Source organism: Cricetulus griseus, chromosome 4 (assembly GCF_003668045.3).
Source record: "Cricetulus griseus strain 17A/GY chromosome 4, alternate assembly CriGri-PICRH-1.0, whole genome shotgun sequence".
NCBI lineage: Eukaryota > Metazoa > Chordata > Mammalia > Rodentia > Cricetidae > Cricetulus > Cricetulus griseus.
Window position 1 is genome coordinate 101,096,645 of NC_048597.1, and position 22,728 is coordinate 101,119,372.

The 22,728-nt window shown below is 42.3% G+C and overlaps 1 protein-coding gene across 9 annotated transcripts in view; it reads left to right on the plus strand.

Annotated features, from left to right (window-relative positions):
- Positions 1-22,728, plus strand: part of Hectd4 (HECT domain E3 ubiquitin protein ligase 4) — a 159,795-nt gene that overhangs the window by 14,072 nt on the left and 122,995 nt on the right. For all 9 annotated transcript variants that reach the window (XM_027414103.2, XM_035443284.1, XM_035443285.1 and 6 more), the window contains exon 2: positions 19,744-20,261. In XM_027414103.2, the coding sequence (XP_027269904.1) occupies positions 19,744-20,261 (518 nt within the window). The remainder of the gene's footprint in view (positions 1-19,743; positions 20,262-22,728) is intronic.

Sequence of the window (22,728 nt, forward strand, 5' to 3'; positions counted from 1 at the left end):
CTACACCCCAATTTTTTTAAAACTTGGAAAAATTAGATTATTTTTATTGATAGTTAAATAAGTACACATTGCCTTAGTCTTGTTTTCAACAGGAGTAATATTCCTGGCTATTTTTACTATAAACACATGGGGCAAAGAGTAATTTATTCCTGTAGGCTGAACTTCAAGAATTTTTGTCAAGGGATCTCATATATATATATATATATATATTTTCTACTATTTTCCTTTCTCTCCATTGTCTTGTTATTTATTTTTCTGTGTTGGCATAGCAGGTCATTCAAGATATTTAATTATTGTGAACTGCCCCTCAGGTGAACATGATGGTGTTGCTGGGATGATGCTTCACACACAAATTCTTTGGTGATAGAAATTGTTTGATGAGCCAGGTATTGGTGGCGCACGCCTTTAATCCCAGCACTGGGGAGGCAGAGGTAGGCGGATCACTGTGGGTTTGAGGCCAGCCTGGTCTCCAGAGCGAGTGCCAGGATAGGCACCAAAGCTACACAGAGAAACCCTGTCTCGAAAAACCAAAAAAAAAAAAAAAAAAAAAAATTGTTTGATGATAGAAAATGTTTAAATGTTAAAAGTTCTTCCACCTGTTCATACATTCGTTGGGCCATCTGCAGATACAGAGCAGGTATGCCGGCATGATCTCTTAGCAGTGTCCATTGTTATGTAAAGCAGAAGTCATCAGTGCACACTCCCCACCCCCCATCTTTTAGACAGTGTCTCATTATGTAACCCAGGCTGGCTTAGAATTCTGCTATGTAGCAGAAGCTGTCCTAGCATTCTTCAGCCTTCTGTAACCCCTTCCCAAGTATTGGGATCTCAGGCATGTGTCCCAATATGGTACTGGGGGATCAAAACCTGGCCTTCCTGTGAGCTAGTGAAGCACTCTACCAACTGAACTACATCCCTCAGTCCAACTCTGCTTGTTTCTAAACGCAAATAACTTCTCTAAAAATTTTTTGCCCCAGTGGTGCCAGTGGGAAAGATGCTTGTTGCCCAGAGGGCTCACTCAGGAGGTAAAGGTGCTTGTTGTACAAGTCTGGTGACATGAGGTTAATCCCTGGAGCCCCTGAAAAGGTGGAAGGACTGAACTGACTCCCCAGCTGTCCTGACTGCCACATGTGTACAATGGCACATGTATGCCCCCATAAACATATATACAACACACACAACAGCAATAATACATAAAATATGAATTCTTTTGTTGAAGAGACATATATATGCAGAAATATAATACATAGTGGGCTAGAGAGATAGTACAGAGATTAAGAGCAGGTGTGTGAAAGGATTTTCTTAAAATAATCCAATATCTGTCTGTTCTGCAGGTATTGAAATCAATGGAGGGAACACATCATGGAAAAATGTGAAAGACAGATTAACAATTGTCTTTTTCTTTTTTCTTTTAAAGATTTGTTTATTTTTCTTTTATGTGTATGAGTTTTTGCCTGCGTGTATGTATCAGGTATCAGATCACCCTGGATGGTGGTGAGTGCTGGGAATTAAACCTGGGTCCTCTGGTAAAGCAACCAGTGCTCATATGCTAGTCTTCAGTAGTGTCCTATGCTCTATGAGAGAGCTGATAAAAATGAAACCATTAGAAAGTGGGTTACTAATGTATTGTACAACTTAGGGAAGGGCATAGATTTGTTGAAATGTCTATTGGCTTAAAAAGGTGCCCCTGGGTGCTCCTGAGAATATAAGGCTGGATGTGCATCCTTGTACTTGCTGGATTTTGCCTCCTAAGTGTACATAAGCAGTGTTTACTCATGTCGTTGCTAAATAGGTGTGCTGACATCCTTTGTAAATGGAGGCTTATGTCTGTCAGCATAGTATTCTCAGGAATGTTATGGCATTTCATGAGTTGTTCAGTGGCATGGGTAGAAACACACCAAGTTAGCTAACACTTTTATTTTCGCCCCTTGCCCTTTCTTTTCTACCAGTTGACTGATGGATTGAGACAGGCTCTTATGTATCCCAGACTGGCTTTAAGTTCACTATTTAGTAGAGGATGACCTTGAACTTGGGATCTTCTACCTCCCAAGAACAGAGTACAAGTGTGGACCACAATTGCCTCATTTTGTGAGGTGCTGGGGATCAAACCCAGGGCTCCGGCATGCTAGACAAAGCACTCTACCAACTGAGCCACCTCAAGGCACCTTTGTCTGTTTACTAGCTTATGAAATGCGCTGTACCTATTTTTTGTTTTGTTTTGTTTTGTTTTTTGTTTTTCGAAACAGGGTTTCTCTGTGTAGCTTTGGAGCCTATCCTGGCACTCGCTCTGGAAACCAGGCTGGCCTTGAACTCACAGAGATCCGCCTGCCTCTGCCTCCTGAGTGCTGGAATTAAAGGTGTGCGCCACCAACGCCCAGTGCGCTGCATCTATTTTGCTACTCATAATGGTTTATAGACAGATCTAGAATTTTCTAAGATGACTTTTGGCATATTTGCTTAAGTAGTCTTCTTTCCTAAAGCACTCATTTGGTTCTTCATTTTTGAAAGATTATTTACATTGTTTAGCTAGAAAGCTCTTCATGTTGTGAGTCATGTTATGGAGACAGCAGGAGGAAGCCAGCTGTGCCCTTTTTCTTATCTGTGTCCTGGCAGGCAGCAGACTTGAAACTCACTCCGCCCTGCATGTTTGGAGAGTCTGATAGTGTCCAGCCACACTTCTGACTGGGTAACTAGCCCTGGAGCCCTCTCCCCTTCCCGCACCAGGAGCTTTCTTCTTCCTTACTTATGCTCCACTTATTTTGGAAACAGGAGATTTGAATTCTCACTGAAACTGAAACAGCAGATTGGGAAGGGCAGCAAGGGCTGGCTATCTGGCACACAGACAGACAGGTGCCTGCTTCAGTTTTACTATTAGATTCATTCCCTTACCTGCAAGACTAACCTTTCCCTTTACTCTGCCTTGAGAGTTGCTTACACAATTGAAAAGATGTTAGTCTTACCCCGTGATGTGTAAGGGCACCATCCCTTTGTAGAACTGTTCTAAAGTGAGGCATGGTGGTGCTGTATAACTGTAATCTAAGCACTCAGAAGATTAGATGTTCAATGGGCTGGAGATATGGCTCAGCGGTTAAGAGCACCAACTACTCTTCCAGAGGTCCTGAGTTCAATTCCTGGCAACCACATGGTGGCTCACAACCATCCGTTATAAGATCTGGTGCCCTCTTCTGGTGTGCAGATATACATGGAAGCAGAATGTTGTATACAAATAAACAAAATCTTTTTTTTTTTTTAAATAAAATAAAAAATAAAAGTTAAAAAAAAAAGATTAGATGCTCAAACTGGAGACTAGCCTGGCTATATGAGACTTCATGTCAAATAAAAAACAAATTCTTGTGTTAATATAGTTTATATATCAGTATGAAAGAAAACAAGCCAATGGTGCCTCTTCGTGTGGACTAGGAAACAAGGTATCCAATGACCCAGCAGACTGCACATTTTTAATGGAGGTGACTTCCTTGCCATTTCCATGCTCCTGGATTTTTACCAGGAAAGCACTCTTTCTTAGGCCCTAAATGCCTACGGACCCATACTTACTATTTGGTTTGATATGTCGAGCTAGTCTCGTTAACCAGTTAGCCAGAAGAACTGACCAGCATCTTAACTAAGAGACCTAGTGACCCGGGACAGAAGGACCGCAGGTCAGCATTGGGCAGAGCAACCTGGGTGTGCACAGTGAGGGCCCGAGTGTATCTCCAAGAATGGATTCATCTAAGAACGCTAACATGTAACACTTATGAAGACATAATAGATTAAGGTGGTCCTGTTTCACTACGAGGGTTCCTGGCATCTTTGAGAAAGAAAATCTTTGAACCTCCCAGAAGCAAATCCTTGAGTCTGTATTAGACTGTAGACACAAGAGAGCACGACAGCTGTGCTGTAAAATTCAGCAAAGCCTACATTGGAGAAACTATAAGAAATAATGTTTTCTCTTATTGTTTGTGTGTATGTATGTGTACACGCATGCTATGTCATGTGTGTGGAGGTCAGAAGTCAACTTTCAGTTCTCCGTTCTCTCCTGCTTTGTAGGTCCAGGGGATAACACTCATGTCAGGCCTATGCTGGCAATGAGTGTCTTTACCTGCTGAGCCCTCTCATTGACCCTAAAATTTGTTTTAATAACCCAATATCTATACAGAAATTCTTATCGTCTTCATTGTTTGGGTAGACTGTGAGGATATCAAGTTTATTTTAGTTAGATTGTGTTGTCACTCCCTGCCCCAAGGTCTCTCACTTTGTAGACCAGGCTGGCCTTAAATTCAGAGATCTGCCTGCCTCTTCCAAATGGTAGGATTAAAGGCATGTACCCACCACTGCCTGGCTTAGGCTTTGAATTTTAAGAAGACATACAAAAATAAAAAGTACTATGTTCTTAACTACAAGTAACCTTTCCAAAAATATAATAAGTTTTAGAAATATAAAATTATTCAAGGTATTTCCACCCTTCCTTATTGCATCTTTGGAATTAAGTAGAAAGCAATACATTCAGTGTTCTCCTTTGCCATCAGCTCTCGCCAGAAATAAAATTCTCCCACACCTCCTCACCTGTCTCTCTCTGAAACATCCAGGCACTGTTTCTAGGAAAAGGTTGAAATGAAGAACAATGTATTTCCTGCTGACCACCATATTTGTACCATCATAGTGACACTCTGGGCCAATTTCTTTGCCATCTGTTCTCAGCATGGATAAGTTGAGACTCGTACATCAATAAGCAAAGTAAAGCATGTTGCCCAGTGGTGCCCCCCCCTCCCAGAAGCAAGGCTTCTGTTTGCTAGTCAGACTACTAGAGAGTGACTGGGTATCTTATGACTTTAACATTATTTTGAAGTGTTAATGCAATTCTCTGTGTGTAATTTTTTAAAGAAACAGAAATTTTATTTTCATAGCATACCATATTTGGCCTGGTCTACAGAGTAAGTTCCAGGACAGCCAGGGTTACACAAGAGGTAATCTGTGCTTATTGTATGGATGAAAATGGAAATTAAAAATCAGCCATAATCTCTCCACTGTTGGCAGTTATGGCCCTGCTTCTCTTTCTTTCTTATATATACACACAGAGAATATATATACATAGGCATGTTTTCGTTTTTTTGGAGTCAGGGTTTCTTTGTATAAATTGGAACTTTGTAGAACAGGCTGACCTTGAACTCAGAGATCCACCTGCTGCCATAGACATGTTTATTTAAACTTATGTATACATTTTTGATTGAAACAGGATTTTGCTCTGCATAGTGTTTTAGTGGCAAGAAACCCTATCTCAAAAGCAAAAACAAAACACCACACCAAAACAAAAACCAAACCAATCAAACAAAATGGCCAGGGCTTTATTATGCCTCTACACTTACACAAATAGAGATGCTGGGTCACCCCAGTGAAGTGCAGGGCTTCCTAATATGGATCCCTTTGTAGAACAGCTCTTGAGTTAAACACGTTTGTCCCAATCATTGTTTTCTGTGCTGTAGTGATTTGACTAAATATAAAATGTATTATTTTTAAAGATTTATTTACTTGTTTGTTTATTTTTGCTTTTTTGAGACAGGGTTTCTCTTTGTAATAGCCCTGGCTGTTCTGGAACTCACTTTGTAGACCAGGCTGGCCTCAAATTCACAGAGATCCTCTTGCCTATGCCTCCCAAGTGCTGGGATTAAAGACTTGTACCACCACAGTCCAGCAATAGATTTATTTACTTTTATATGTATGAGTGTTTTGCTTACTCGTATGTTTATGCAGTATGCGCATGCCTAGTATCTGTGAAGGCTAGGAGAGGGAGTCAGAGTCACTGGAACTGGAGTTACAGACAGTTGAGAACTGCCATGTGGGTGCTGGGAATTGAACCCAGGTCCTCTGGAGGAGCAGCCAGTACTCTTAAACACTGAGTCATCTCTCTAGTCCCCTAAATAGAAAATTTAAAAGGAATTTTTCTCCACCTACAGTTAGAATGCTTGGTTTTTAAAATGTTTATCTTTTATACAAATTCACCACAGCTTAGCATTTGTTTCATGGCCTATCATCTCTATGTTAAACTAACAAGAGAGCTTATTTCTGGGGATGGGGCTCGAACACAGCATTGTATGTATTGTCCTATCACACCTTACTCATATTAAATGGAATGTGTTTAGAGGTTCTTCTGGTAAGCAGTTGGCACAAGAGCAAACACAGATTGGGGCAGCATACTGTCCTTATGCTGTAAGTCAGCAGTTCTCACCACCTGCCAAGGACTCTGCTCTGAGCATCACTGCTTTAGGGACCATAGTGATGTCTTCCTCCTCACTCCATTGGAGTGTAAGGGAGCTTGTGAAACACTGATCCACACCAAGATCACCGTATGCTCCATCAACACTGATGGCTAGCAGGAGGGAATGGAAATGCAAACTAGTTTACTTACCTTACTCCCCATCCCAGACTCTTGGTTTTATTTTTAAATATCTTTTATGTGTTTATATATGTGTATGTTTATTTTTGAGACATGGTTTCTTCTCTCTAGTGTAGGCAATCCTAGATCTCACTGTGTAGACCAGGCTGGTCTCAAACTCACAAAGATCAATCTGCCTCTCTGCCTCTTGAGTGCTGGGAGATTAAAGACATGCAATACCATACCCAGCTCTCTAGGTTTTTATTCTTTTGTTTTTTTCCCCATGAGTCCTGCAGGGTCTTGCTATATAGTCCTGGTTGTCCCGAATCTCTTGATCCTGTCTCAGCCTCCTGAGTGCTGAGATCACAAGCATATACTACCATGACCAGTTCAGAAATATATATTTCCTTCCTCCCTTCCTTCCTTCCTTCCTTCCTTCCTTCCTTCCTTCCTTCCTTCCTTCCTTCCTTCCTTCCTTCCTTCCTTCCTTTTTGGGGGATTTCGAGACAGGGTTTCTCTGTAGCTTTTGAGGCTATCCTGGAACTCACTCAGTAGACCAACTTGGCCTCAAACTCACAGAGGTCTGCCTGCTTCTGTCTGCCTCCTAAGTGCTGGGATTAAATGCATGTGTCACCATCACCCAGCTGAAATGTGTATTTTTTATAATTCAATTGTATATTTGTGAAAAAGAAATGATATGAAAAGTTATAATTCAGTATTAGTGTGCTTGTAGACACACTCTCTCTCTCTCTCTCTCTCTCTCTCTCTCTCTCACACACACACACACACACACACACACACACACACACACACACACACACACACGTTTGTTTGTAGTCCTGGCTATCCTGGAAATCAGAGCTCTGCCTTCCACCTTGTTTGAGACAGGATCTCTCCTTTGCCTCTGTGTATACCAGGCTTGTGCACCCTCAGGCTTCTGAGGATGCTCCTGTCTTTGCTTCCCATCTCACTGTGTAAGTGCTGAGCTCACATGCACATCCAGCTTCCTCTGCATTCTAGAATGTGAACTCAGTTCTCTATGCTTGCCTTATGAGCACTTCGCTCACCAAGCCATCTGCCCACTCTTTCCTTTTCTTGTTCTTTTTTTATATCTTTTTATCCCTTTGAGGCAGGGTCTTGCTGTGTAATTCTGGCTGTCCTGATAACCTACACAGCCCAAGCTGATCTTGAATTTGTGGCAGTCCTCTGCTTCGACCATCATAGTACTGGAATTACAAGTGTGTACCACCATGTTCAGATTTCCTAGGAACTTTTGATCCTTGCTTTGAAGACTATTTAGGAAAGACTGCCATTTGCATTTTTTTTTTTATAGCATATTGCAAGAGTTTTACATGTTGCCTAAGATGGTTCTGCAGGTACAGGCATTTGCTCCCAAGCCTGATGAGCTGGGCTCCATCCTCAGGATCTGTGTGGTAAAGGTAAAAAATCTACTCCTGCAAGTTGTCCTCTGACCTCCACATGAGCATCGTGGCGTGAGTCCTTCCCATGATGTACAATAAATACATAAGCATAGTTTGGGTTTCCTTGTTCTTTGTTTTTGTTTTTCTAGACAAGGTTTTTCTATGTAACCCTGGCTATACTGGAGCTCACTCTGTAGACCAGGCTGGCCTGCGTCTGCCTTCCAAGTGCTGGGATTAAAGGTGTGCACCACCGCCTGGCTTGGTTTCTTTCTTTTCTTTCCTCCTTTCTTTTCTCCTTTCTTTCTTTCTTTCTTTTTTTTTTTTTTTTTTTTTGGTTTTTTGAGACAGGGTTTCTCTGTGGCTTTAGAGGCTGTCCTGGAACTAGCTCTTGTAGACCAGGCTGGTCTCTAACTCACAGAGATCCACTTGCCTCTCTCTGCCTCCTGACACCGGGTTTGGTTTCTTTTCTTTTTCTTTTTTTTTTGTGAAAACATGTTTATTTATGTGTATGAGTTTTGTCTGTACCTATGGCTGTGCATCACATGCATGCCTGATGCCCATACAGGTCAGAAGAGGGCGCCGGGCCGGGTCCCTGGAACTGAAGTTACAGATGTTTATGAGTCACTGTGACTGCTAGGAGTAGAATCTGGTACTCTGCAAGAACAAGTGCTTTTCACCACTGAGCCAACTCTGCAGCTCTCCATTTTTTATTAAATACAATTTCTTTTTTGAAGATAGGGTCTTAGGCTATGCAGCCTTGGCTGACCTGGAACTTGCTATATAGACCAGGTTGACCTTGAATTCATGGAGATCTGCCTCCCAAGTGCTCAGATTAAAAGTGTGCTCCATTGGCCTGGCTGAATATTTGGTGTATTCATCCTGTATCATTTTTTGATAGTTTGTAAAATAGTTTGTAACCCAGAAGTGAAGTTAAAAGCAGCATCAAGAAGATATATTTTGGCTGGAGTGGTGACTCAGAAGGTAAGATGTACACACACCCACACACACCTGCACACAAGCACACACACATATTCATAGAGCACATAAAGATGTGGGCTGCATGGTCTAGAAATTAAGAGTATTTTCTTCCTGTTTTTTCAGGGGACATATATTTGGTTATTAGCATCCATAGGGCTAACAGCCTATGTAACTCCATTTCTAGGGAATCCAGTGCCCTTTTCTTGCTTCTGTAGGCACTCCATACAGGTGGTACACATACATATATAGTGCAGCAGTTAAGAGCACTTGCTGTTCTTGCAGAGGACTTGGGTTTGATTTCTGTCACTTATATGACAACTAATAACTAGCTGTACCTCTGGTTCCATGGAGTCTGATGCCCTCTTCTGACCTTCAGAAGCACCAGGTATGCACATGTTACACATACATCCACACAGACAGAAAATCCATACACATAAAAATAGAAATACATAAATCTTTGGGTCTGGATACTGGGCCAGGTGGTTTAGAGCATGTGGTGCTCTTGTAGAGGACCAGGTTTGGCTCCCTCCACCCATATGATGGCTCACAACCAAGTCACAACTCCAATCCCAGGGGCCTGATGTCCTCTTTTGTGGGCACTGCATGCATGTGGTGCACACAAAAATGTGCAGACAAACCGCACATAAAAGTAAATAATTCTTTAAAAAACAAGAGACATTTTGTGTATTTTACTCATTAATTTGTGAAACTTTTTAAAAACTTAGACTATTTATTATATATGTGCACACATGTGGAGGTGAGTCAAGGACTACTTTTGAGAGTCAGTTCTTCCACCCTGGGTTTTGAGGCTTCAGATCAGAGTGTCAGCCTTCATGCAGGTGCTTTGTCCACTGAGTCATCTTGCTGGCCTGTAATTGCTAAAACCCTCAGAAACATGAAATTATGCTTTCCAGATAAGATCATGGGAACTGACTTTTTCTCTGACCACAGATGGGACAGGGCCAGTAGCTGAGCAGATATGTAACACTGAAGCTGCAAATCATGAGCCAGTATGCTTTCCGGTGTCTGAAGGAGTATGCATGCCTCTGGGCTGGTAGTACTGTTACTTTGTGTGAGCAATGTTTGATGTGTCAGTTTCACCAATTTCTGGATTTTCCCTAGGTTTGCAAAGAAGGGAGTTGAAGACCTAAGGAATATATATTGTGTTTTCCTGTTGGCTTCTCCTTGAGCTTCTTGCTCATGATCCCCTCCCCCAACAGCTTTAAGTCTCAGTTAGGACAGGTACATTTAATTTTAGCTAGCTGGTTAGTTTTTCTGAACATTTGTTCTTTGCAGACTGAAGTGACAGATGGTTGAATTCTAAAGTAACGTCTTTAAATTGAGAAGAAATAACCAGAAATGCTAGATGAGTCTTCCAGGCAGTCATCATTAGGGAGGGCTGTGAGTAGAGATTGAGATGGCACGAGACAGTCATCGTTCATCCTAGGTGCGATGGTCACCTGGGATTTTTATTGAGTCTTGTCTCACACAGCCCAGGGTGTAGATCCTGGATGTCTCATAGTCAGCCATGGATGCGCTCATTCTAGGTCTCTTGTTCAAGTTAGAGCCTGACTGAGGAAGCTGGGGCAAGGACCAGGAGTCTCAGAGAAGTGGAGGACTGGTGTGCAATTGGAAGGATGTCTGGTGGTGTTCATTGCTCTTGTGTTATTTTGCTCTACTTAAGTGGGAAGATGTGTATGTACTGTTGTTAGTTCTTTGCTCATTCAGTGTCTACCAAATATTGGCACCTAACCATATGTCAGGTTCTCTGGTACTTAGAGATGTATTAGGGTACACAGATCCTGTGCATTAGGATTGAAAAACCATTTCAACCCCCCCACACACACACAGCAGGGTGTCTCTGTGTAGCTCTGGCTGCCCTGGAACTGGCTCTGTAGACCAGGCTGGCCTTAGAACTCAGAGAAATCTACCTGATTCTGCCTTCCAAGTGTTGGGATTAAAGGCATGTGCCACCACTGCCCAGCTTCCAAACAATTTTTTGTGCTGGATACATAAAGGTGAATGCATCTGGAATATCATCCTCAAGGACCTTATAATCTGTCTGAATCCTTCTGATACCCAACAGTTATCACTACATCTTTTCTTCTTCTTCTTCTTCTTTTTTTTTTTTTTTTTTCCAGTTTTTCGAGACAGGGTTTCTCTGTGTAGCTTTGGAGCCTGTCTTGGCATTCACTCCGGAGACCAGGCTGGCCTCGAACCTACCTCTGCCTCACCAGTGCTGGGATTAAAGGCGTGCGCCACCAACGCCCGGCTGACTGCAGTGTTTTTATTGTTATCATATACCACAACAAGTGTGTATATCTCTCTCTCTCTCTCACACACACACACACACACACACACACACACACACACACACACACACACACTAATGTGTGCATGGTATCGTGTGTGTTTGGATTTCCTTTTGAAGAAAAGTTTGCTTATTTTTTTGTGGTTCCCATTCTAACATTTAAAGAAGTAGAGCCAGGTGTGGTGGCACATGCCTTTAATTCCAGCATTTGGGAGCAGAGGCAGGCAGGTCTCCAATTTTGAGGCCAGCTTGGTCTACAGAGTGAGTTCCAGGCCAGGCAGAGCCACACACTGAGACCCTGTCTCAAAACAACGAAGATGTAGGTCCTCACCAGTGCCTTCAGAACCCCATGTTCTCTACAGTCCAGCTCTTCCTCTTCCTCAGAATATTCTTTGAATATTCTTTTTCTTTTCTTTATTGTTTCCTCATGTTATACATAAACCCCTAAGTAACAGAGAGCTGGGTTTTGTGTGTTTCTGAGGTTTCATTGTATAAATTGTCTGCCATGTGACTTTTTAGGCTGCTTTTGGTTTTATGTGTTATCCTTCTGTGTTATGTGCTTCTGTTATTTTCGATGCTACATGTCTCCTTTGCCTGATTTCGGACAGTGTGTCCAATGTCATCAACAGTGGGACTGTGACAGCCCTTGTACATGTGATCTGACTCCATATGTAACATTTCTTCGGGAAATTACTTAGGAGTAGGTTGTGGGCTTGAAAGCTAGTTAGGTATTGCATGCTTTACTTAAGATGAAAGGTCCAACCCTGGGGCACAGGCCTGTGATCCCAGCTACTTGGAGAGGCAGGAGGATTGCAAATTATAGGGTGGGTTCAAGTGCAGTATAGACAACTTAGTGAAATTCCCCAGTCCTACCTTGCCTATTATTATTATTATTATTATTACTATTAATATTACTATTATTAATTATTATTGAAAAATCATCTAAGGTATCCCACATTGGTTTTGAACTTGCTGTATAGCCAAGTCTGGCCTTAAACGCCTGCCTCTCCTGCCTCCATCCCCAAGTACAAGAATTATATGTATGTCCCATCATGCCTGGCTCTGAGGCCCTGTCTTAAAATAAAAATGTATAAAAAGGGTTTGGGGATACAGCTTGGTGGTAGATTGCTTCCCTGGCATGTGGGAGGCTCTACATTCTGCCCTGAGTTCCTGAGTACTAGTGGGAAAGATCTTGGCCCTTGGAACCTGTGACTACTTCTTTATAAGGAAGAGGAGTCTTTGCAGCTTCAGGAGGCTCTGTATACAATCAGGCTCTTACAAGAGAGTCAGAGAAATGAGGCAGAGATTGAAGGAGTGCAACCATCAGCCCAGGATAGTGAACTGGGACTCTGATATCCAGAATTATACAAGAATAGTTGTTGTCTTAAACCATATTTGTGGTGACTTGTTACAGCAGGTATAAGAAATCAGTAAGGTACATTTTATTTCCTTAAAAAAATTTTGTAACAGGGTCCCAATAAGTAGCCCTGGCTGACCTGGGACTTGCTATGTAGAACACATTGATCTGTGGCTCTCAGAGATCCTCCCCACACACTTGCCTTCTGCCCCCCAAGTGCTACAGCTTTTTGTTTGTTTTTGTTTTTCCAGACAGGGTATCTCCATGTAGCTCTGGCTGTAGACTAGGCTGGCCTTGAACTCACAGAGATCTTCCTGCCTCTGCCTCCTGAGTGCTGGGATTAAAGTTGTATGCCGCCACCGCTTGGCAACTGCTTTTATATTTTATCAATAGGATATTTCACTAAACAATTATGCAAAACTCACTATCATTATGGTGTTGGGTTTTTTGGGATGATAGCTCACTGTGTAGACCAAGATGCCCTGAGACATGTCACCATGCCTGGTTTGAACTTAGTTGATATGTTTCTGTCCAATACAGTTATTGTTCTTATTGTTTTGGCAAAAACAGTCTTTCTTCAAATGGGCTATTCTTTCTTTCCTCAGTGCTAAGGATGGAACACAGGGCCTAGCCAGGTGCTCTGTTATTAAGCCATACTCCCATTTAGTCTTTTCCCAAAGAAATATACAAATGGCCAATGTGTATGAAAAGATGTTCAACATCATTAATGGCCAGAGAAATGTAGATCAAACCAAGGGAGCTGCCACTGCACATTGATAGCATGGCTCTGGTGAAAAGAGGTGGGGATAAAGGGTGCTAGCAGCTATATGGGGGAAGTGGGAATCCCCAGACACTGCAGTGCACCGTGAGATGGTACAGCCTTATTAGATGACAGTTTTTATAGGCCCCAGATGGTGACATGACCAGTCCTAGTCCTAGGGTTATACATGGCGAATTAAAGCATGTCTACACAACCTGCATATGGATGTTCATGGCAGAATTCTTCATTAGTGCCAGCATGGTCATCTTCTGAAGAAAGGGTAAATAGATGTAGGACAGTACAGGATAAAGGAGTGAGAGCTGATGCATTGAAAACAGATGCTAAGGGAGACCGGCCAGCCACAAAGCACCATACATAATGATTCCATTTAGATGAAATGTCAGGAACAAACAACTCTCTAGAAATAGAGATTAAGATAGGTTTTTCCAGGGCTGGAACATTGGAAAATGGGGATATATTAGATACATTGTTTCTTAAGGAGATTAATGAAATGTTTGTTCTAAAATGTGTATATGCTATAAGCCATGGGGGGCTGTAAAGGGATGGATTTTTTTTTTCCTGGTTTTTCGAGACAGGGTTTCTCTGTGGCTTTTGGAGGCTGTCCTGGAGCTAGCTCTTGTAGACCAGGCTAGTCTCGAACTCACAGAGATCCTGCCTATGCTCCCAAGTGCTGGGATTAAAGGCATGCGCCACCGCCCGGCTGAAGGAATGGATTTTATGATGAGTTATAGTATAGTAAAACTTTAATAAAGGTTGTGTTATTTTAAAAAAAAAAAAGACTAGATAGAATTACCTAGGGAGCCTTTTAAAATACAGATTCTAGGGTCTTTGGCTAGACCTTCCAAGCTGATCTGAGAAACAGCTCTTTCTGTACAAGGGGCTTTTGTAAAGCAGGTCTACACAAGGATTCTGAGGAATTCTGTGAATTATTAGCCAATTTATTTTATTTATTTATTTTTTTTTGTGCTGTGCACCTTACTAACTTACTTTTCTTGATTCAGGGGTGGTAGAGACTGATTCCTCTTCCACACAGTAGCCTTTCCCTTTCTTTCTTTCTTTCTTTCGTTCTTTCTTTCTTTCTTTCTTTTTTTTTTTTTTGTTTTTTTGAGACAGAATTTCTCTGTGTAGCTTTGGAGCCTATCCTGGCACTCGCTCTGGAGACCAGGCTGGCCTCGAACTCACAGATCTGCCTGCCTCTGCCTCCTGAGTGCTGGGATTAAAGGCGTGCGCCACCAACACCCTGCTAGCCTTTCCATTTCTTGAAGGCAGCCCTTTCATCTCATTTCTTTTGCAGACCATGCACCCCAACTTCTCTGTAGACCAGGCCAACCTTGAACTCAGAGATCCATCTACCTCTACCTCCTCAGTACTGGGATTCAAGGCCACAACACCCCAACTTCTCTAATCATTTCTCCTGTGACATGTTTTCCATATTAGTTGGGTCATCCCCTTTGAGTACTCTCTCTAATTTCTTAAGGGCCTCTTAAAACATTGTGCTTAATACTAAACAAGATCAGCTGCAGATTAACCTTGCAAAGTATAAATGGGGTTATTACCAGCCTTGTTTCTATCTACACTGAAATTAAGATGCGTTTGAAGATTATATTAGCTTTTTTTTTTTTTTTTAGGGGGAGGGGATTATTTTGAAGTAGGGTGTCTCTAGTAGCCCTTGAACTCACTCTGTAGCCAAACTTGACTTTGACCTGAGCTGCCTCTGCCTCCCAGTGCTGTGATTATAGGTGTGAGCCATCAATCATGTCTACTGGGGCTGGGATCCCTTAATGTGACTAAGTCCTTCTGTTAGCAACAGTTATTCATAGGAAATCCTGGGAAAATAAGGTTTCAGAGAAAGTTCTACAAAAAAACCAAAGCCAAATGATCAAGTAGCAAGTCAGGTTCATTCCAGTTTTGGCACCAAGTAAAGGCTAAATTAGTGAAGTAAGGTGGAATTTGATATCCCAGACACCAGTTATTTGAAGACCTTTTGAAAACAGGAGCTTTTGAAAGTGAGTTTGAATGAACACATTCTATTCAAACACATCGAGAGCTGAATTTAGTTGATAAGTGATCCAGTCTTTATTTAGGCTTCACTCCTGGAGATGGAATTCCACTCTTCCATTTACTATTCCTTCACTTGGCTCGAAGGCCTTTTTGGTCTACTTTGAACTTCTGAAACCAGCTCAGTTTGGCATGATTACCATAGCATGAACAATGGCAGAAAAATCTGCAAAATGGACTAAGAATTCTGTTTTTGAAGGTTCATTATTCTGCCTCAGTTAAAAAACTGTATGAGGCTGAAAGTCTACCCGCTGATGTGGATGGGTTCACTCAATGAACTGATTTGGTTAATGTGCTGCAGTGGGGACACAGTGCACAGCAGTGATGGAACTTGTCTTCCTGGTGCTGCACTGAGCCTCAGTTGTGACCGTCGATTCTCTCCTGAGACTCTGAGATGTGATGCTCATCGATGGTTCACAGCACCTAGCATCAGTGGTGGGTTTCCTATTTTACTTCCCACCCATTGCCCCTGAGGAGGAGCATAGTCAGCCCCATGCAGCGGATGGGGAGTGGAACAGTTTCCTATGGGGCTAGAGACAAATCTGTCAGGTGTCTCCTGAGTTTGCCATATGTCGATTTCTGTCACTGTTTGTTTGACTTCCAGTTATTAAAGATATCATTTTTTTGTTAAAAAAAATCAGCTCTAATTACGACTCAAAAAATTTTTCATCACTCCATTTTTTTTATAAGCATTGTTTTTTTAAGATTTATTTATTTATCATGTATACAGTGTTCTGTCTGCATGTACCCCTGCAGGCCAGAAGAGGGTATCAGATCTCATTACAGATGGTTGTGAGCCACCATGTGGTTGCTGGGAATTGAACTCAGAATCTCTGGAAGACCAGCTAGTGCTCTTAACCACTGAGCCATCTCTCCAGCCCCCTCATCACTCCTTTTTAACAAAACTGTGTGTGTGTGTGTGTGTGTGTGTTGTGTGTGTGTGTGTGTGTGTGTGTGTGTGTGTGTGTGTGTGTGTGTGTGTGTTGATGCAGATTCCCTGGGACTGGAGTTTCAGGCAACTGTGACTCATCTGATGTGGATGCTAGATACCAAACCTGGGTCTTCACCAAGAGAAGTAAGCACACTTTACTGCTGAGCCATCTCTCCAGCCCAGTTGGTTTATTTTTGAGGAAGGGTCTTGTTGTTATTTTTAAAAAGCGAGGAACCATGCAACAGAGTTCAAGTGGATGGGTTATTACGGGAAAGGGATCGTAAAAAAGGGAAAGTAAAGGGAAAGGGGAGGGGTGAGACTGGCTTCTAGGGACAGGAGCAGCAGGAGAGAGTAAAGAGAGGCAGAGAGAGGGAGGGTGGGATGGGAGGTGGGCAGGGCCCTTTTAAAAGGGAACATAGTGAATAGGCACAGGTGGTGCTCTTAGTGGCTGCAGCTGAGGGCGTATCCTGTCAGAACTCCAACGGCAGGCCAATACAAATGCCTAAATACTGAAAGGTCTTATGTAGCCTAGATTGGCCATAATCTCACTATGTAACCAAAGATCACCTTGAATTCCTGATCTTCCTTCCTTTTGTACTACAGTACTGGGGTCACAAGTGTGTGTTACCATGCCTGGGAAATGTAATTTTAACTATTGAGTCTTGGTCAAAATCAGATTTAGCCTGCAAAGAATATTTTCCTCCCTTCTATTAGACCTTCCAGAATGACTGTTGGTTTAAAAATCCATACATATATAAAATTGCATTAAGGCTGTGGGTTGCTTTGGAAGTCACTTCCTTAACTGAGATTACTTCAGCATTTACCACTAAGGTACTTAGTGGCCATTATGATTAAGGGTGACTGGGAGCTTCCCTTTTCTTTAAATAGCTTTTCCCTGTTTTAAAGAGAAAAATATTAATTTTCTAATGGCATTTTGGTCAGGAGCAGTTACTGAGAGCAGTGATTTTATATAAGGACCTGAGACAAGTCATTCAGTATTCATAAGTACAAGAATAGAGCGTCCCAAAGCTGATGTACTAAAACCCAAAGGTAGGACATCTGTAGGAAATGGCTTTGGCCATGACCTTCAAACTGAAGGATCTGAAGTGGACAGCTGCTGCAGTGGAGATGCGGTAGTCTAATGGGCAGCTTTGGATGCTGCTGAGTCAATAAGCATAGTTCTTGTAATACTTGATTAATTGTAACTCAGCTTTTGTGATTTCTTCGACCCAGTATGACTCCTGGATATATAACCCATGTGTGTATACTTTTACTTCCATAGTGTATCATCCACTTATGGTATCTAAAGTAACTAGTAAAAAAAATCAATACAGGCGTTTACTGAATTTGGGAATCGAAAAGTGCTGTGTGGGTGGTGGTGTATGCCTTTAATCCCAGCATTTGGGAGGCAGAGGCAAGCAGATCTTTGTAAGTTCAAGGCCAGCCTGGTCAACAGAGTGAGTTCCAGAACAAAGCTAAACAGAATTCTAAAGCTAAACAGAGAAACTCTGTCTTGAAAAGAAAAGAGAGAGAGAGAGAGAGAGAGAGAGAGAGAGAGAGAGAATCAAAGCAATTCAATACCATTAAATTATTAAATAGCAATTTATTCTTATTAAAAACCTTCAACATTGTTTCTGAAATACACTGATAAGCATGAAAGAATCTATAGTTAACTCCAAACTATAAATATTATATTTTATATAAACAATATTTAATAACAATATAAGCTGATAATATAATTTAATATAGTCAATAATATAAAACTATATAATATGTTGTATATTTATCTAAAATTTTTATTATAAGTACTCTAGTTACATTGTTAGCACTAATTTGAAAGGTAACTATTCCAGAGCCAGGTGGTGTTGGCGCATGCCTTTAATTCCAGTACTCTAGAGGCAGAGGCAGGTAGATCCCTGAGTTCTAGGCCAGCCTGGTCTACAGAGAGCTCCAGGACAACCAGGACTACACAGAGAAACCCTGTCTCAGAAAAAGAAAGAAGAAAGAAAAACTATGAGTTAAATGACCCTGAGTTGTTGGAAGTATTAAGTTTCTAACTCCCATTACCAAGTGGATCATTAAAAACAAATATGATCTTTATTCTTCAAGCCTAGAATGCCCACTAGTAAATGGTGGGCTGCTCACTGTTGTTTGGTCTTGAGGTACACTCTGTCCTTATTGTTGCCTACCCATTACTTGTCTGTGCTGTGATAAAGACTTACTCTGTTCTTGTGTGTCCAGTATTCACCATTATTTTCTTGCCAAAATGTATGGTTCTCAGGAGGCATCTAGATTTCCAACTAAGAAAGAGCCAGTGCTCTCAAGACGAAAGCAAAGGAGTTCAGGATGCAGAGTTTGTAAATGCTAGAGTGGGAAAGTCAGATGGGAGAGGCTTGGAGAAAAGCAAAGAAGTTCCTGCATCCTGGATCTCTGTACCATGCCTTTATGATTTGACTACTTCCTCACTCTCTTCCTTCCTTGAACATCCTGCCCCAGCCTCCTCTGAGTGCTGGGATTATTGGTCAGCAATGCTGACTATCTTGAGAACTTTTCATTAAGTCTAACCTCTGTTTATGCTTACATACATACATACATACATACATACATACATACATACATACATACATACATACATACATACATACATACATACATAATTTGGTGCTGAGGATTGTACCAAAACAGGTTAAGCACACACTCTACTGGTCAGCCATCAACCTGGGTACTCCAGAAAAGCCTGGAACAGGGGGATTTCCATCAGTGAAGAATTAACTTTACGATCATGTTTTCTGTTTGGTTGGAATGGATATAATTTTTGATGCTGACTTTTTACTTTTTTTGTTGTTTGTTTGTTTGTTTGTTTTTTCCCCTGGAGACAGTGTTTCTCTGTATTGCTTTGGAGCCTGTCCTGGAACTCTCTCTGACAGACTGGCTTTGAACTTAGGGATCAGCCTGCCTCTGCCTCACGAGTGCTGGGACTAAAGGCATGTGCCACCAACAGCCTGTCGACTTTTTATAATTACTTTTTATTTGTTTTTCTTTATGTGTGTCTGTGATGTGTGTGTTTGGGGATAGAGGTTGATATCAAGTGTCTTCCTTGTTTGCTCTTAACCTTATATATTGAGGCAGGGTCTCTTAGTTGAACCCAGAACTTCCTGATTTAGTCAGTCTAGCTAGCCAGCTTGCTCTAGGGCTTCCTCTGCATTTGTATCCCAAGTGCTCTAAGATTGCAGGTCAGCTGCCATGACTGCCTAGCATTTGCATGTGTGGTGGGGGTCCAAATACTGGTTCTGACACATAGGCAAGCACTTTATCCACTGAACCGTTTCCTTAGTCGCTTGTTTTGCTTTTTTGAGAAGGATGTCACTCTGTAGCCCAGGCTGTGGATCTTATGTAATTCCTGAGGACTGAAATTAAAGGTGTGAGCCACCATGCCCAGCACTGTAGACTCTGTAGAGTTTCCTGGGCATGTTTGCTTCCATAATGACTTTGGTGAAGATAGTACATACCTACTTCTCTATTGTATTTTTCTTTAGATTTTAACATTTGAGACCAAGAACCCAACTGAGTTAGCAGAACGTTTGCGCTCTGTTTGTGGAAATCAGAGCAATGCCTATGCCCGCCTGCTGGAATACCGCCTGAATGCCTTGCGTGGACTGTGGAATGCGCAGCGCCAGCTGGCCCTGGAGGAGCAGCATGAAAGGGAAGGCTCCGGTGATGAAGAAACCTTGGCCCTGCTCAAGCGCCAGGGCTTGCTGCAGCAACCTGAGCAAGCGCCCTTCACGTCCCGGGTGGGCCTCCTGTTGGTCTTCCCCCTTATTCAATCCCAGAGTAGAACAGACCCCTCCCTCTGTAACATAACTGCTGAGGTGCTATTGAACTGCCTGCGTGACTGTCAGCCTCTGAGCTTGACCAAGGAGCCTGCTGACTGTCTCAATGGGATAGAAACCTTGCTGTGCTCTTGGCTAGAGGAGACCTCGGACACAGGCCGACACATACCACACAAGCAGAAGGAGAATGCTGCTGCCGCCCTGGTGGCTTTGGCATGTGCCAGGTAAGGAAAATGGCACCCACAATGTGCTACTTGGTGACCCTCTGCCTTCTGCAGTTGCACCAGGTGTATTTCATGGGTATCTCAGCATGTGCTTCTGTTGAATGTCATAGCTTTTGTCATACCTGATGAGTCTAGCTTTTGGTGTTTTTTGCTTTTTGTTTTTTGTTTTTTTTGAGACCGGTTTTTTCTGTGTAGCTTTGGAGTCTGTCCTGGCACTTGATCTATAGACCAGGCTCGTCTCAGACTCACAGAGATCCACCTGCCTCTGCCTCCTGAGTGCTGGGACTACAGGTATGCACCACCACCGCCCGGCTCAGCTTTTGGTGTTCTGCTCTGCTATAATGACAGCTAGGAGCAGCAGTCTTGGCTGCAGCTGATTGCTCACAGGTGGCTTCCACATCAGCAGAAGGTGCTACGCGTTTCTTCCTTAAGAAGAGGCAGAACGTTGTTAATCTTTTTTTACATGTCTGTCAATAAAGGAGTCTCTCAGAAAATTACAGGATTGAGTTCTCACCTGGTCACAAGACCAGATTGTATTTCTGGGCTCCCATTTATATATTTTTAATATTTTACATTTAGTTATTGTGCATGTGGGGTGCGTGTATATGATAGTGTAAGTGTGGAGATTAGAGGACAACTTTCAGGATTCAGTTCTCTTCTTCCACTGTGTAGGTTCTGGGATGTAATTCAGGTCATCAGGATGGTAGTGAGTGCTCTTGCCTACTGACCCATCTTCTGCCCTGGGGCCTGCTTTAACTGAACCATGTCTTGGTGTGTATAAAGATATAGTAGCATGTTGTTCTCTGTGCTGATGTGCTTGACATGCTGTCACTAGGAAATAGACTTGGAGTTGTCCCTCCCCATGCCACAGGATCTTGCTGCAGTGCCCAGGCTCCTCTGTACCTTGTAATTCTCCTCCCCAACAGCAATATGATCTCATGTTTGAGGACGAAGTTCACTGCCCTTGTTCCTTGTCAGGGACCTGTTACAGTGATGGCCTGCCTGTCTAGTGTCACTCACTTGTCTTTCCTTCTTAGAATTGTTTTGGGGGAGGGGCAGGGTGCAGTCATCCTTTTGTAAGCCAGGCATATGTGGGGTTACTGTCTTGGAGGAGGATTTCTCTTTATGACTTCAGAGCTGACCTTCAGTTGACTGAATCTCTAGTTATTTTTAAAAGCAGGGTAGCCTCATCCTACACTGTCAGCTTCTTTGCCTGGAGCAAACTGTCACAGGTTGGTCCTGATTCCTGAAGACTGCAGCTGATTTTGCAAACTGGCATGAGCTTCATTCTGGAGACATTGGCTGATACAGAAATAAGATTCTCTGTAAAGGCTTCAGATTGGATCGATAGATTTTTCTGCATATGCAAAAAGCAATTTTGAGAGTTGAATAGATTTATTAACAATGTAAAAGTTCCATTTTGAGAAAATTCCCACTTAGTGCTGTCTTTAGGCAGGATGTTGGGAATAATCAATCCTTTAGTTTTGAGCATTTCGTTATTAAACAGTGGATCATTAAACTCACATTTTAATTATGAACCAAAATTCATTCCAAACACAAATGCTTATTAAAATTGAATGTGTTTGAGATTCCAAATTCTATTTGGCACAAATATGAAATGAATATTCCTCCTCCTTCTGCCTCCTCCACCTCTTTAATTAGGTTTGCTTACAAGAGCATGGGTGAGGCGTATTCATAGGAGCATGGGTACCTTATCAGTGTCTACATCACTGAAGACAAAATGCTTTTCCCTCCCTCAGCAACCATTACCTGCCTCTGAAAGTGTGAAACCTCCTGAGGCCCTTTCCACTTCATTGCACAGTGTGGATGGCTCTGTCTTGTGTAGGTCTCATGCAGGTAGCAAATAGCTGCTGCGATTTTATGACCACACAGTCACATCACCAGAAGACCTCATTCCACAGTACTCTATTCCTTCCCAGCCCCGTCTTTGGTGCCCCTCTACCAAGATGTTCCCTGAGTCTCAGAGGGATCATGTTCATGCCCCATTTAGGGCTGAGCATCCAACAGTCACTAACCCTCAGGACTGTACCTAGTTGTGAGTAGTTAACTGACACTCACTGCAAAATGACAGTTCTCTGACCAAAGCTGGCAGCAGAATTAAGCTATGAGCATGAACATAAATATTTAGAAGGTAATTTGATGGGTACAAGTTGTCTATAACAAAACAACCATAGTAACTTTCCTATTAGGACCTATCACCTTCCCAGCCATAGGCTTTTGGCCAGGGTTACTGTACCAGGTGTGAATTCCCCAAGTGGTTGTTTATTCCCTTCCCCTTCCAGCAGCCATGCCATTATTGCCTGGCACGTCAGTGGTGAGGTGTTCACTCTTCATAACTGAATGAGACTCTTAATGGCTTTTTTCTCCCAGCAGCCCACCTGATATCTTCTAGCACCCTGAAAGCTAGCTAGCAGGAGGAAGTTTCCAATTTCTCCTGCGTGTGTGT